Below are 12,639 nucleotides of genomic sequence, written 5' to 3'. Positions count from 1 at the left end.
ATCACTCATATTTGACTAAATTCACTGAAATTTGACTAAAAAACTAAAACAATATATAGCATTTCTAGCATATAGCAATATATAGCATGTATGATATAGAGCATATACAGCATACATATTCTTGCATTTGCCTAAACGTCAATGTTTATTAAGTGAAGTGGTTAAACAAAATACCTTAAAAGAAATTTCAGCCGGGTCCACATGAAAACTTAATACACTGTCTTCTGCAGCTTTCTCATCTTCATCCTCTTGTTGGTTCATAATCAGGATGCTTTCTCAGCTTGGATAACTTAGATTAATTGATTTTGTTTACCAAAAAAATTTAAATGTTGCATGAATATATAGCCTTATGCTACATAACTAAGCTCTTTTTTATGCTGAAATAGAAAACATATTTACATATAAATCCAATTTTTATTTATTTTTTTAATCATCAATTTTAATCCACTGTGTGTTTGGCCATAATTGTAAGCATATATGGAGCAATAAGAGTAAGCCTTTTTAGCCAGAACACCACATCGCAACTGTAAAGCATGACAGTGACACCATCATGATGCGGGGGTTTTGCTGGAAAAAGGTGCACTTCAGAAAATGGATGTCTTCATCACAGTTATCTATACATACTGAAGTAACACCTTAAGACATCAGCTAGAAAGTTTAAACTTTTTCCACAAATGGGTATTCCAGCAGGACAACAATCCTAAGCATACCCCCAAAATTGTAACACAATGGCTTATAGACAACAATGTGGAATTACTGGAGTGGCCATCAGAAAGCCTCGATGAATCCCATGGAAAATGTGTGGACTGGGCTGAAAAGGCATGTCTGACCAAAGAGGCCCACAAATCTGACCAAATTACACTAGTTCTGCCGGGAGGAATGGGCAAAAATTGTGAGAAGTTTGTGGAGGGCAACTCTTCAAGTGTTTGAGTCAAGTTAAGCAATTAAAAGGCAATGGCACCAAATAATAACAAAGTGTGTGGGAACTTTTGACCAACTGGAATCCTGATATAGTGAATTAAAGCTAAAAAATAAAATCCTGCCTGTATTCTAGTTTTTTTTTTAAATCACATCTGTTGTAAATAAAGTAGATGCCTTAATGAACTCTCCAAAACAACGTAGAGTAACATGAAATGTGTGGAGTTGCGAAAACTTGTGTTTGCTTGTCTTTAGCCGAGGTGTGTGTAAACTTTAAGCCTCAACTGTAATTCATTTGAATATGGATTTTGAAAAAGCAATACTAGGTGCAATATTAGGATACCATCATATGATTTGTTTTATTTCAAAAACCTGAAGCAAGGCAAAACATAAGACTTTGAGTCCTCAATCACTTCTACAATGAAGCTTGCAAGTAGGGCCTGATGTTTCAATAAAACAAGAACGTTTCATTTCACAAATTAAGTATTAAGCATGTCCCCACTGTAAGACACCAGTTTAGGTTCTGAAGAAAAACATCTGCAGTAGAACGCTACCGCATGCTTTATTACGTAATCACAGTGACAACGTGACAAAAGACCATCACTTACTGTAGTTACCAGTGAATATGAAGTCTATGCAAAAAAAACCACAACACATGGTAAATTCCCTTCCTTCGTATGTGTTCTATTAAAACACACCAAAAGTGGTAACATTCTTAGACAAAATGGGCTCTTTGTTCAGTTTTGTTGTGACACTGGTGTTAAATGCACTTGTATAATTTATCTTTGTAATCTTTGAATTTGGCATCCGTATAACCCTTTATAGTGGCTATATTTCTGTCTGAATCTGTTTTATTTAAGACATTAACAGACATGTTATGTTTAATAAATACATTTGTGACACAGCAAATAAATGACAGATGAAGCCTACAAAAAAAACTATTTGATCACAAAAAAATCATTTTAAAATATTTACAAAATAAACTACAGTAACCCTGCTCATTAGTGGAATTTCATTAGGAACGCCATAACCGTACATGTTGTATGTGGTATCTAACGGAAAATATATACTCAGCGTCTAGATATCAAATAGTACAGCATGTCTATCATAAAAGTTCACTTATCAGATTATCACAGCTCTGCACCTAATAGTGTCTTCCGAGTCATAAGATTGGAGTGTTCTTTTATGAAATGTCCATTGAAAGCACTAAAAATGCACCCCATGGCAGTAGCAAAACGTATGTAAATTATTTGAAGCCTATGATAAACCTCACAGCTGTGTTTTATATAAAATATACTATCTGCGTCATGTTGCCAGTCAGTGGAACATTTCTTTTAAGAGTAAAGTTCCAATGACTTATGTTAAAGTTTACCATCATTAGGCTTCTGTTGATTGCCATATCGGCTAGATACAACTTAAACCAGCTTAAACACGATGCTGAAAGCCCCAGATACAGGAACTGATGTCTGAACACTACTCCAACATTTCCATTTTCCTTAGCAGCTCAAATTGGAAGAAGTTCAGGCGGGTTTTCTCCATAGCAGTACTTGGCAACAGGATTTCGGTAGGTGTTCTCATGTTGCACACTCTGTACATTGACAAGAAAATCGCATGTTATCTTTGCAATGTTTTTCAGATTTGAAATGCAATATAATGTTATGGAGATGAATCATTCTTTTGGCTGTCCTGCTAGGAAATCCAGTGTTTGCAGGCAGAAAATGGGTTAATAATACCAGAAATTATATAGTTGAATATTTTCTGCTCGGAAATCCAGTGTTTGCAGGCAGAAAATGGGTTAATAATACCATAAACAATATAGTTTGTAAAAAAAAAAAAAAATAAAAGATGTGAAATTGCCTCTAATCATGCTATCAAATAAGAAACACATTATCTTAGATTTAATTGAGGGCTGCTTCCACTAATTGTAAGCATTTGGCAAGAAATGTGTGAACAGAATAAATCATGTCATAGTACGAAGAGCTTTTATTCCATCACAATCTGTGTGCCTAAAAATGTGAACAATGGGTATCGGTCCATGTTTACCAAGCGGTACTGTCCACAAACACTTTATTGCCTACACTTGGTGTACTTACATGGAAGTTTTCACGTAGTTATAAGCACCCTGTAATACAGCCACTATACCTATGGACAATTTAAAAACAAGCATTCCAACTGCAGAGTCACCCAATTTTAAAAGAGGTGGCTAAATGTTTTTAGATGGCTATGGTATAAAAGTTCCTCTGATGATGGGTGACTGTTTACCCCCTGTAAATTCTACAACCTGTTGAGATTACGCAATACGCAAATAAACAACACAATATTTTCCACAGTATTGTGAATATTGTAAGTGTATATCTGCCATACGATCTCTCATTAACCGTGTTAACCAACACATAGAGACAATGTTTATTTGGCTAAGCAAGCCCTTTTTTTCATTTTAATGACTGTTACTTCCTTTCGCTAGAGATTAGAGTGTTTCAATCTTAAGTACATTATATATATATATGAATATTGAATTATTATATAAATTGTATTACATTTTATATATATATATATATATATTGCATTATATAATTATATAATATTATAATATGAGTATATGTTATAATAATATCCTAACATTAGATTTTAACAGATTTCATATCCTTGATCACCTCGACTTAATTTTCTGCATCAGAAAGGTGAATATTGCCTTATTAACCCTAGAGAGAATTGAGTCTCCTGAAGAAGAGACTTCGGCTGTCTTAAAAGTTTAAATAATCAGATATTTTTCTACGTTTGCCGAATAAGACTGTGACGGAAGCCTCCATCACTGGGACCACTGGAGAAGCCTGATTGCCAGTCTCCTCCCTATTGACTATGGGCCCTGGGTTTGTAAAGGCTTCTGTGGCTACCCCCAGCAGTATCATCTCATCACTGGCTGAGGGGATTATCTCCAGCAGACAGCCAGGATCTGCCACCAGGGAGTGACCACCATTGTTTCTGTTTAATGTTGTATAAATCAGTCTCCCCCCTATTGTATTGTTAATCCCGTTACTGCCCCTGTTGTCTCTGAGAGGCAGATTAAGGGGGAGGTTTGTGTCCCAATATCTTGTTTTATGTTAATGTGTGTTTTGCTGGATATATCCAGCTCTGTGTGTCTAAAATAAATCAGTCTTCGTTTGGTTTTACCTTACACTGAGTCTCGGCTAGTGACTGGGGAACCGGGGAAAGTGTGTTGTCCCAGGCTAAGGGAGCACAAGACAGCGGAGGCAGTCGGTCGGACTAGCCAGCTCCGTGACATTGGTGGCAAGCGGTGGGATTGCTTCTTAGTCCGAGGGACACTTACTTTCTACCGGGATTAACCGACAGGACGGCAGACTTCGGTCGCCTTGACAAGGACATGGATGTGGTATCAGAATTCCAGGGGCTGCTGCGGGTCATCCTCTCCTGCTACACCACTGCTTTGCCTACAGAACAATACCAGAACCTGAGGCAAGTGGTTCGACGGTCAGTATGGCAGAGGGCTGTTATACGCCGGGGTCAGTGTCTTCCAAGCTCCGAACAAAAGATTAGAGACCAGCGGGAACTACGGATGTCATTCCTGGGACAGCAACCCCAGGAGCAATGGGTATCCGAATTGGACAAGCTGGTCCAACAGGAGGTAGAGCTGGAAGATCACTATAGGGCTCTGCAGTGGTATACAGAGCAAGCATATTGGGGAACTGCGAAAGATTGTTCTCCAGAGGGCTATGACTTTGGTGGCCCTGGATTATTATGGGATAGTCTTCAGGAGGATCCGGACTTCGGCAGCACAGCGGAGTGGCGGATTGAGGACATCCGGGATTTCAGGGAGTGGGACCTCCCAGATGCGCTAGGACTTAAAGGTGATTTAGACTTTTTAATTACGCAGGAGTGGGAACTGGAGAAGGCGTATAAAAAACTGTTCGAACGCGTTCAACAGAATGCCCCAGTGTCCAGGGATTGTGTGGATTTTGTGGATGTTATTGAGTGGTCACCTGAGGATGTTGACCCAGGGGGGGTGGATGGGACTGCGGTCTCCACCCCTGAGTCACAGGGATACTGGGCAGCTAATCCAGATCCGATACTGGAGCTGTGCGACTGTGCTCCACAACCAGATCCAGAGATTGTGGATCTAACTGATTTTACATCTGAGGATGTTAATCCAAGAGGGGTGGATAACACTGCAGTCTCCACACCGGGGGCCTCAGAATGCTGGGCAGTCTGCCCAGATCTCTTAGTCCCAGCTGAAGAGCTGGCAACAGGGCAGAGCGCTGCTGGCTTCTGCCCCACACCTGCAATGACTACAGGGATCCAGGGAGATGTGGCAGCCGGCCCTTCTCCCCAGCGGCAGCTCACATGTCCGGGAGCGGAGGAACTTGTTTTTCCTCCCCAGCGGCAGTGGGAGGAACCGAGAGATGTGACAGCCGGTCCATCTTCCCAGCGGCAGCTCACATGTCCGGGAGCAGAGGAACCGGCCCTCCCTCCCCAGCGGCAGGCCGACCCACAAGATTCCCTAACCCCAGCTGAAGTGCTGGCAACCAGGCAGAGCATCGCTGGCCTCTGCCCAGCACCTACCAAAGCTGCAGGAGTTCAGGGAGATACAGCGGCCGACCCGCCCCCCCAGCAGCAGAACCTAGTTCCAGGACCGGATCAACCGGAACTCCCTCCTCAATGGCAACAGGAGCACCAGGGAGGGGATGCAGGCGGCATCACTCCCCAGCGGTACCCGGGAGATGGCGCAGCCGGCCCATCTCCCCAGCAGCAGCAGGAGCACCAATTTTGGGAGGGCATTAATGGGCCAAATAAACTGACTGACTACGGAGTCAACCCGTTTGGGGTCTCATCCTATGTCAGTCCAATTCGAAGGGGGGAGAATTGTGACGGAAGCCTCCATCACTGGGACCACTGGAGAAGCCTGATTGCCAGTCTCCTCCCTATTGACTATGGGCCCTGGGTTTGTAAAGGCTTCTGTGGCTACCCCCAGCAGTATCATCTCATCACTGGCTGAGGGGATTATCTCCAGCAGACAGCCAGGATCTGCCACCAGGGAGTGACCACCATTGTTTCTGTTTAATGTTGTATAAATCAGTCTCCCCCCTATTGTATTGTTAATCCCGTTACTGCCCCTGTTGTCTCTGAGAGGCAGATTAAGGGGGAGGTTTGTGTCCCAATATCTTGTTTTATGTTAATGTGTGTTTTGCTGGATATATCCAGCTCTGTGTGTCTAAAATAAATCAGTCTTCGTTTGGTTTTACCCTACACTGAGTCTCGGCTAGTGACTGGGGAACCGGGGAAAGTGTGTTGTCCCAGGCTAAGGGAGCACAAGACAGCGGAGGCAGTCGGTCGGACTAGCCAGCTCCGTGACAAAGACTTTACCTGATGAAGACCCCATTGTTCTCTGAGCGAACTAACTTGTTCCTGCTTCTCTGGAGCTTTAACCCAGACTTCGCTGGGGGAATCTATAGAGATGTTTAGCACTTAAACCCTGGATTTCTACTATTCATCGTATACTAAGCCACACATTATGTTAGGGCATGCTTTTTTTTAAAAAATGTATTTTTCTGTGAACCGGTATTTGCTGGCTCTGGGTTATAGGAGGAGGTGGCTCTCCTTATCGGAGGAAATCATAAAGCAGATCAGTCTGGGTCCGCAGGTCTTCTTGCTCTATCAGCTGAATGACGGGCTGTAGCAGGAAGCCTTCCTGTAACGGTTCCTGTACCAGTGGGATGCCAGGGTACAGCGGTTTGTCTTGTACCGGCAGGATGCCAGGGTATAGCAGTTAGTCTTGCGGTCGCAGCGCGATGCCAGGGTACAGCGGTGGATCTTGCAGTCCCGGAGCGAAGCCAGGGTACAGCGGTGGGTCTTGCAGTCCTGGCGCGATGCCAGGGTACAGCGGTGGGTCTTGCAGTCCTGGCGCGATGCCAGGGTACAGCGGTGGGTCTTGCAGTCCCGGCGCGATGCCAGGGTACAGCGGTGGGTCTTGCAGTCCCGGCGGGATGCCAGGGTACAGCGGTGGGTCTTGCAGTCCCGTCGCGATATGCCAGGGTACAGCGGTGGGTCTTGCAGTCCCGTCGCGATATGCCAGGGTACAGCGGTGGGTCTTGCTGTCCCCGCGAGATGCCAAGGTACAGTGGTGGGTCTTGCTGTCCCGGCGGGATGCCAGGGTACAGCGGTGGGTCTTGCTGTCCCGTCGGGATGCCAGGGTACAGCGGTGGGTCTTGCTGTCCCGTCGCGATATGCCAGGGTACAGCGGTGGGTCTTGCTGTCCCGTCGCGATATGCCAGGGTACAGCGGTGGGTCTTGCAGTCCCGTCGCGATATGCCAGGGTACAGCGGTGGGTCTTGCTGTCCCGGCGGGATGCCAGGGTACAGCGGTGGGTCTTGCTGTCCCGTCGCGATATGCCAGGGTACAGCGGTGGGTCTTGCAGTCCCGTCGCGATATGCCAGGGTACAGCGGTGGGTCTTGCAGTCCCGTCGCGATATGCCAGGGTACAGCGGTGGGTCTTGCAGTCCCGTCGCGATATGCCAGGGTACAGCGGTGGGTCTTGCAGTCCCGTCGCGATATGCCAGGGTACAGCGGTGGGTCTTGCTGTCCCTGCGAGATGCCAAGGTACAGCGGTGGGTCTTGCTGTCCCGCCGGGATGCCAGGGTACAGCAGTGGGTCTTGCTGTCCCGGCGGGATGCCAGGGTACAGCGGTGGGTCTTGCTGTCCCGGCGGGATGCCAGGGTACAGCGGTGGGTCTTGCTGTCCCGGCGGGATGCCAGGGTACAGCGGTGGGTCTTGCTGTCCCGGCGGGATGCCAAGGTACAGCGGTGGGTCTTGCTGTCCCGGCGGGATGCCAGGGTACAGCCGTGAGTCTTGCTGTCCCGGCGGGATGCCAGGGTACAGCGGTGGGTCTTGCTGTCCCGGCGGGATGCCAGGGTACAGCGGTGGGTCTTGCTGTCCCGGCGGGATGCCAGGGTACAGCGGTGGGTCTTGCTGTCCTGGCGGGATGCCAGGGTACAGCGGTGGGTCTTGCTGTCCCGGCGGGATTCCAGGGTACAGCAGTGGGTCTTGCTGTACTGGCGGGATGCCAGGGAACAGCAGTGGGTCTTGCTGTACCGGCAGGATGCTAGGGAACAGCAGTGGGTCTTGCTGTACCGGTGGGATGCCAGGGTAGGTAGTATGTTCTCCCACAAGTTGAAAGCAGACATACTGCGTGGTTCCTGCCGTGAAGCTGTTTAATTGTTCCATTGTGCACCCGCAAAGGAAAACCCATGGAACAAGTTCTGATCTTTAGGCTTAATGGGGGTCCCCAGGTCCTCAGGAGGTAAAAACCCTTTCTCCGGTCTCAGTGCAAGCATCAAGCTCTCCGGAGATGATGGGAGGAAGAAGAACGGGGGAGCTACTCTTCCCGCTTCAAGGTCTCCCCAATCAATAAACTGAAAGAAGGGATGGAAGTGGATGATGGCAGCTTCTTTCAGCCTCTTGAAGGGTTTCTTGCACAGCATCTTCTCTATGAGGTCTTTGGTCTCAGGGCTGAGATGGTCAGGGTACAGCGGTGTGTCCTTGATGACCGATCTGGCCACCTCATACAGGTCTCCGGTGGCCATCTCATACAGTATAACCCTGTAGGCCCACCAGTCTATAGAGGGCCTACAGGGTTATACTGTATGAGATGGCTACGGGAGGTATACCTCTTACCTTGGTGCATTTCCGGGGCTATGTATCCCAGGGTCCCAGCAAAACCATCAGCTCTCCGAACATTTTCTCCACAGCCAGACCAAAATCTACTGAAACGGATTATAAAATGAGGGGTATTTTAGGGTGCATTTGCTCTGAAAAAACCCTCATTTTATAATTGATAAAAATTGATTCAACTAATCGATAACTAAATTCGTTGGCAGCGATTTTGAACAAACCTCTATTGAATGAAATGTCAAAATAACTAGTAGCATCAATAACAAAGTTGCAGGGTTAAGATTCAGACAACCACTGATAGTATGAGATCTTTAGTGATTTTGTGGAGCAGACATATAAATAATAGCCTATTCATAAAATATTGATTTAAATTGCTCCATATATAAGACATGCATCATGAAGACACACAAAGCTTCTTACTTGTGAAGATGTTCTGCATTTGGCCAAACAGAGTTCAAAATGATCTTCCACAGCCAGAAATAAGTTCTGAAAAGCCTTGGCTGCTCGGTTTAAGAAGCGTTCCAACAGAAGTTGCTGTGCATAAAAAAACAACAAAAAATACACAATATAATTTAAGCATTATAATGGCTTGAAAGATGCTTTAGGTATATTTAAAAAAAAATCATGTGCATAATTCTCAGCAGTTTTTAAATAATCTGATTTTGCTCTACAAAGGGACAATAATATGCCTCATAGCATAGTCACATAGTTAACGTACCACCTCAATTTAACATCTCAAACAGAATATTAATATTACAGATATGATTAAAAGTCAATCGTAAACAGACCTTATTAGGTTGCAGGCAGCATGATACACAGAATTCATATACACTGCAGCAGCCATTGGAAAGGCAGCTGTCACAGCTATACCGTCTTGTGCTGGCAATATTGATATTACAACAGCCATTAGCCAGAAGCTCTTTGCGCTCACACACATAACCTTTTAAAAGGGAAACAAACAAAAGAATTAAAGTGTTAACAAAAATACAAATTACATCTAACAGCACAATGTAAAACAAAACTCAAAATTATTATATGGCTGAAATACAATAAACTATTGCACTAAAGTGTTGCAAAGTGCATAGTTACAAATGTACGCTGGATATTTAAGTCTATGTAAGCTGGAGATTGGAAAGAGCAGTTTATCCCAGTGACTAATGGGTTAACAGCTGGTCCTATCAACACAGAATATGACTTTTGGGAATCCGTCTGACGTGTATTCTGTTTTATTTTATACTGGAAATCAGCTTAGCTGGCCAGTTCTTTTTTAGTCAGGGAAGACTACTGTTTAGCAAGCCTCCTAAATAGCAGTAGGTTTTTCTTTGTGTGTTTGTTCGATCTCCTACTGTCCCGGCTGCTCTAGAAGTGTCCTAAATAACCGCACTTTTATTAAAAGTAAGTAACATACCAAAATTGGACAAAAAAATACAATAACAATATTAATATATATATATATATATATATATGATTGTTAACAGCAATCACACTCCTATCATGCCCAGACATACCCAGATTCCAGCATGTACTGGCTGACTTAGCATGATAGGAGTGTGATTGCTGTTAGCAATCATATGTATATTAGTACTTTTAATAACTAAGTGTGGTTAACACACCAAAATTGGACAAAAATATCAATAACAATATTTTATATACTTATATATATATATAATTGCTAACAGCAATCACACTCCTATCATGCCTAGGCAGCCATTACATGCTAGAACATGGGCATGATAGGAGTGTGATTACAGCCTCCCTATTCCATGTCCCCCCACACACACACTCCATATACTCATTCATTTCCTTAATCACGCATACCTGCTCATACAACCTTCCCCACCCCCTTACCTGAACTGCAGATTTCTCACTATACGAATCACTTATATTGCCCCCAGGGGAAGAAGGAACGTCATGTGACGTGCACCTAGATTGTAAGTTCCTGCCGGAACAGGGCCCCTCATGCCTCTTGTATCTGTATGTCAATTGTTTTATTGTACCTGTCATTATCTGTAACCTTTTCACCTGTCGGCGCTTTAGAAATAAAGAATAATAATAATTCACGTGGGTTCCTAGTTTTCCTGGCCGGTACAAGAGCAACGCACAGGTAAGCAGCCTGGGCCCTGAGGATGATTATTTTTGGGCATTTTTTTTTTATTTCGTCTTTTTGCCGATAATGCCCTTTTCGGCCGATATATTTTGGCCACCGATATATCGGTGCATCCCTAATATATATATATATATATATATATATATATATATGTATATATATATATATATAGTCCTTGTTTGTGTGCATCTGTGTTAGTAGATTGAACTTGTTTACCAAGATCATCTGTGATGAGCATCTTCCCTTGCACAGAGTTGCGACATTGATCATTGATCCTGCTGCTGTTCCCCAAGTTAAAATGAACTTTCCACCGGATGTCTTGGTGCTGATCTTGTGTCTGAAGAAGGGTGCGGTCTCTGACTGTTCGTTCTTCCTATTACAGGTGGTCATATACAAATATTTCACAATATAGCAAAAAACCTAACTGTATATACATATATTTACATTGCTGGATACATCATATTGTCCTGGTTGAAAGCTACATTCCCCCAAAATTTAGTGATCTTAATTAGACCAACTATAACCAGAAAATACATTTGGCCAGTAGGTCTTCTACCACTACAGCAGTCCAACCAAAACCGAAACATGTGTTTTTAGTCATTTTTGCATAAATATAAAGGCACTAAATAATACTGTGTAGGATTGTATAACATACTGTAAAACATATTGAAATCTATACAAAAGTATAGTGGTTGGGTAATTGGGTAGTTCAACTTATTTTATTACATAGCTTGGTATAACGTGCTAATTTAGTGGTCTAAATGAAAAAAAATAAGTACTGCATTTGTAATAATACTATTTTATTGGACACTCAGTTAAAGAGGTTCCTTTTAGAATGTAAAAAAGCATACAAACTTGCTATTAAATAAAAGTAATTATGTTAAAATTGATGACGTATGTAATGGCGCTATAACATTATGCTATTTATTGCGTACCAGCATATTCCGTAATGCTAGGGGAGTGTACAAAATACACCACAGTATTATCAACATTAACCTGCATTACAATCTATAGCATTTACATGTATATTTCTTATTACAGCAAACAAAAAAATATTAAAATAAAAATGCCCGTCAGTCTATACATACCTGCTTGAAGGTGCTTGTGAGGAAATAAATAAGGGACAGCCCAAAAACAATACCTAGCACCCATCTCTTGCGCAGGATTTTCCTCCACACCATAGACAGCAGATTGACCATCCCAAATATTCCAGAACCTATATGCCTGTGGTATGGATTCTATATGTGTGTACTGGACTAGTGGGTACTTGCCACTAGCTTATTACACAGGCCAATTAGAATGACCTCCATAGATCAAGCTTCTTATTAACTAGTGAAATGCTTTATGTTTCACTAGTGATCTCAAAATATGTTCTGTGTATATATATATATATATATATATATATATATGTATATTAAATTTACATGCATATAAAGCAGCAATGAGAAAAATAAATACTAAAAAGGCTTTACCTGAGTACTTTATTTATAAACACTACACTATAAACTGACACTCATAGTAACACAACCTATGGCTATCCGCCATGCTTATATCTTCTCTATCACTGTACATTTAGAGAGCAGTCCATTCTTTGGAGCCTAATTAGCTCGGTATAAAGCTGGACCTGCCTGTCACTATGGCGACGCTACGAAATCTGCCTGCAGTTTACGTTATTCAGCGCTCTGAGAAGGTGACCCGGTACAGGAAGTAAAAACACAGACAACAGAGTGTTAAACTCTAGAGACTACATGGCTCAGTTGACTGTTCTTTTGGGAGAACCGAGAAATACGGAAGCGGCCATATTTCCGGATCCTCCCCTCATTGTCTCAGCTTATTGGCTCGGATAAAAAAAAAAGGAGGTAAAACCGTTAGGATAAAGCTAAACCTTCGGCTAGGTAACGGCCTCAAAAAGAAAGCAAGCGTGTGACGTC

General features: G+C 43.2%; 1 protein-coding gene across 1 annotated transcript; it reads right to left on the bottom strand.

Annotated features, from left to right (window-relative positions):
* Window positions 1-2,422: 2,422 nt before the first annotated feature.
* On the bottom strand, window positions 2,423-11,907 carry LOC149289055 (SREBP regulating gene protein). Its single transcript, XM_089491100.1, has 5 exons — window positions 11,797-11,907; window positions 10,925-11,081; window positions 9,390-9,541; window positions 9,022-9,135; window positions 2,423-2,506 (listed from the first exon to the last, which is right to left on the bottom strand). Exons 1-5 carry the CDS (start codon window positions 11,905-11,907, stop codon window positions 2,423-2,425), a joined length of 618 nt encoding a protein of 205 aa, XP_089347226.1.
* Between the last annotated feature and the right edge of the window lie 732 nt (window positions 11,908-12,639).

The sequence above is a fragment of the Sceloporus occidentalis genome, unplaced genomic scaffold (assembly GCF_023333645.1).
Source record: "Sceloporus occidentalis isolate IW3139 unplaced genomic scaffold, rSceOcc1.0.p SCAF_48, whole genome shotgun sequence".
Taxonomy (NCBI): domain Eukaryota; kingdom Metazoa; phylum Chordata; class Lepidosauria; order Squamata; family Phrynosomatidae; genus Sceloporus; species Sceloporus occidentalis.
Note: the sequence above shows the minus strand (reverse complement) of the source record. Positions and strands in the feature narration are given on the sequence as shown.

What these genes read in the sequence shown, in the direction of transcription:
- LOC149289055 (XM_089491100.1), bottom strand. Translation starts at nt 11,907, where the DNA reads ATGGTCAATCTGCTGTCTATGGTGTGGAGGAAAATCCTGCGCAAGAGA. An exon ending in GCTGCCTGCAACCTAATAAG is followed by an intron (nt 9,136 to 9,389) that starts GTCTGTTTACGA and finishes TTTTATGCACAG; the next exon opens with CAACTTCTGTTGGAACGCTT. An exon ending in AATGCAGAACATCTTCACAA is followed by an intron (nt 2,507 to 9,021) that starts GTAAGAAGCTTT and finishes GTCAATGTACAG; the next exon opens with AGTGTGCAACATGAGAACAC.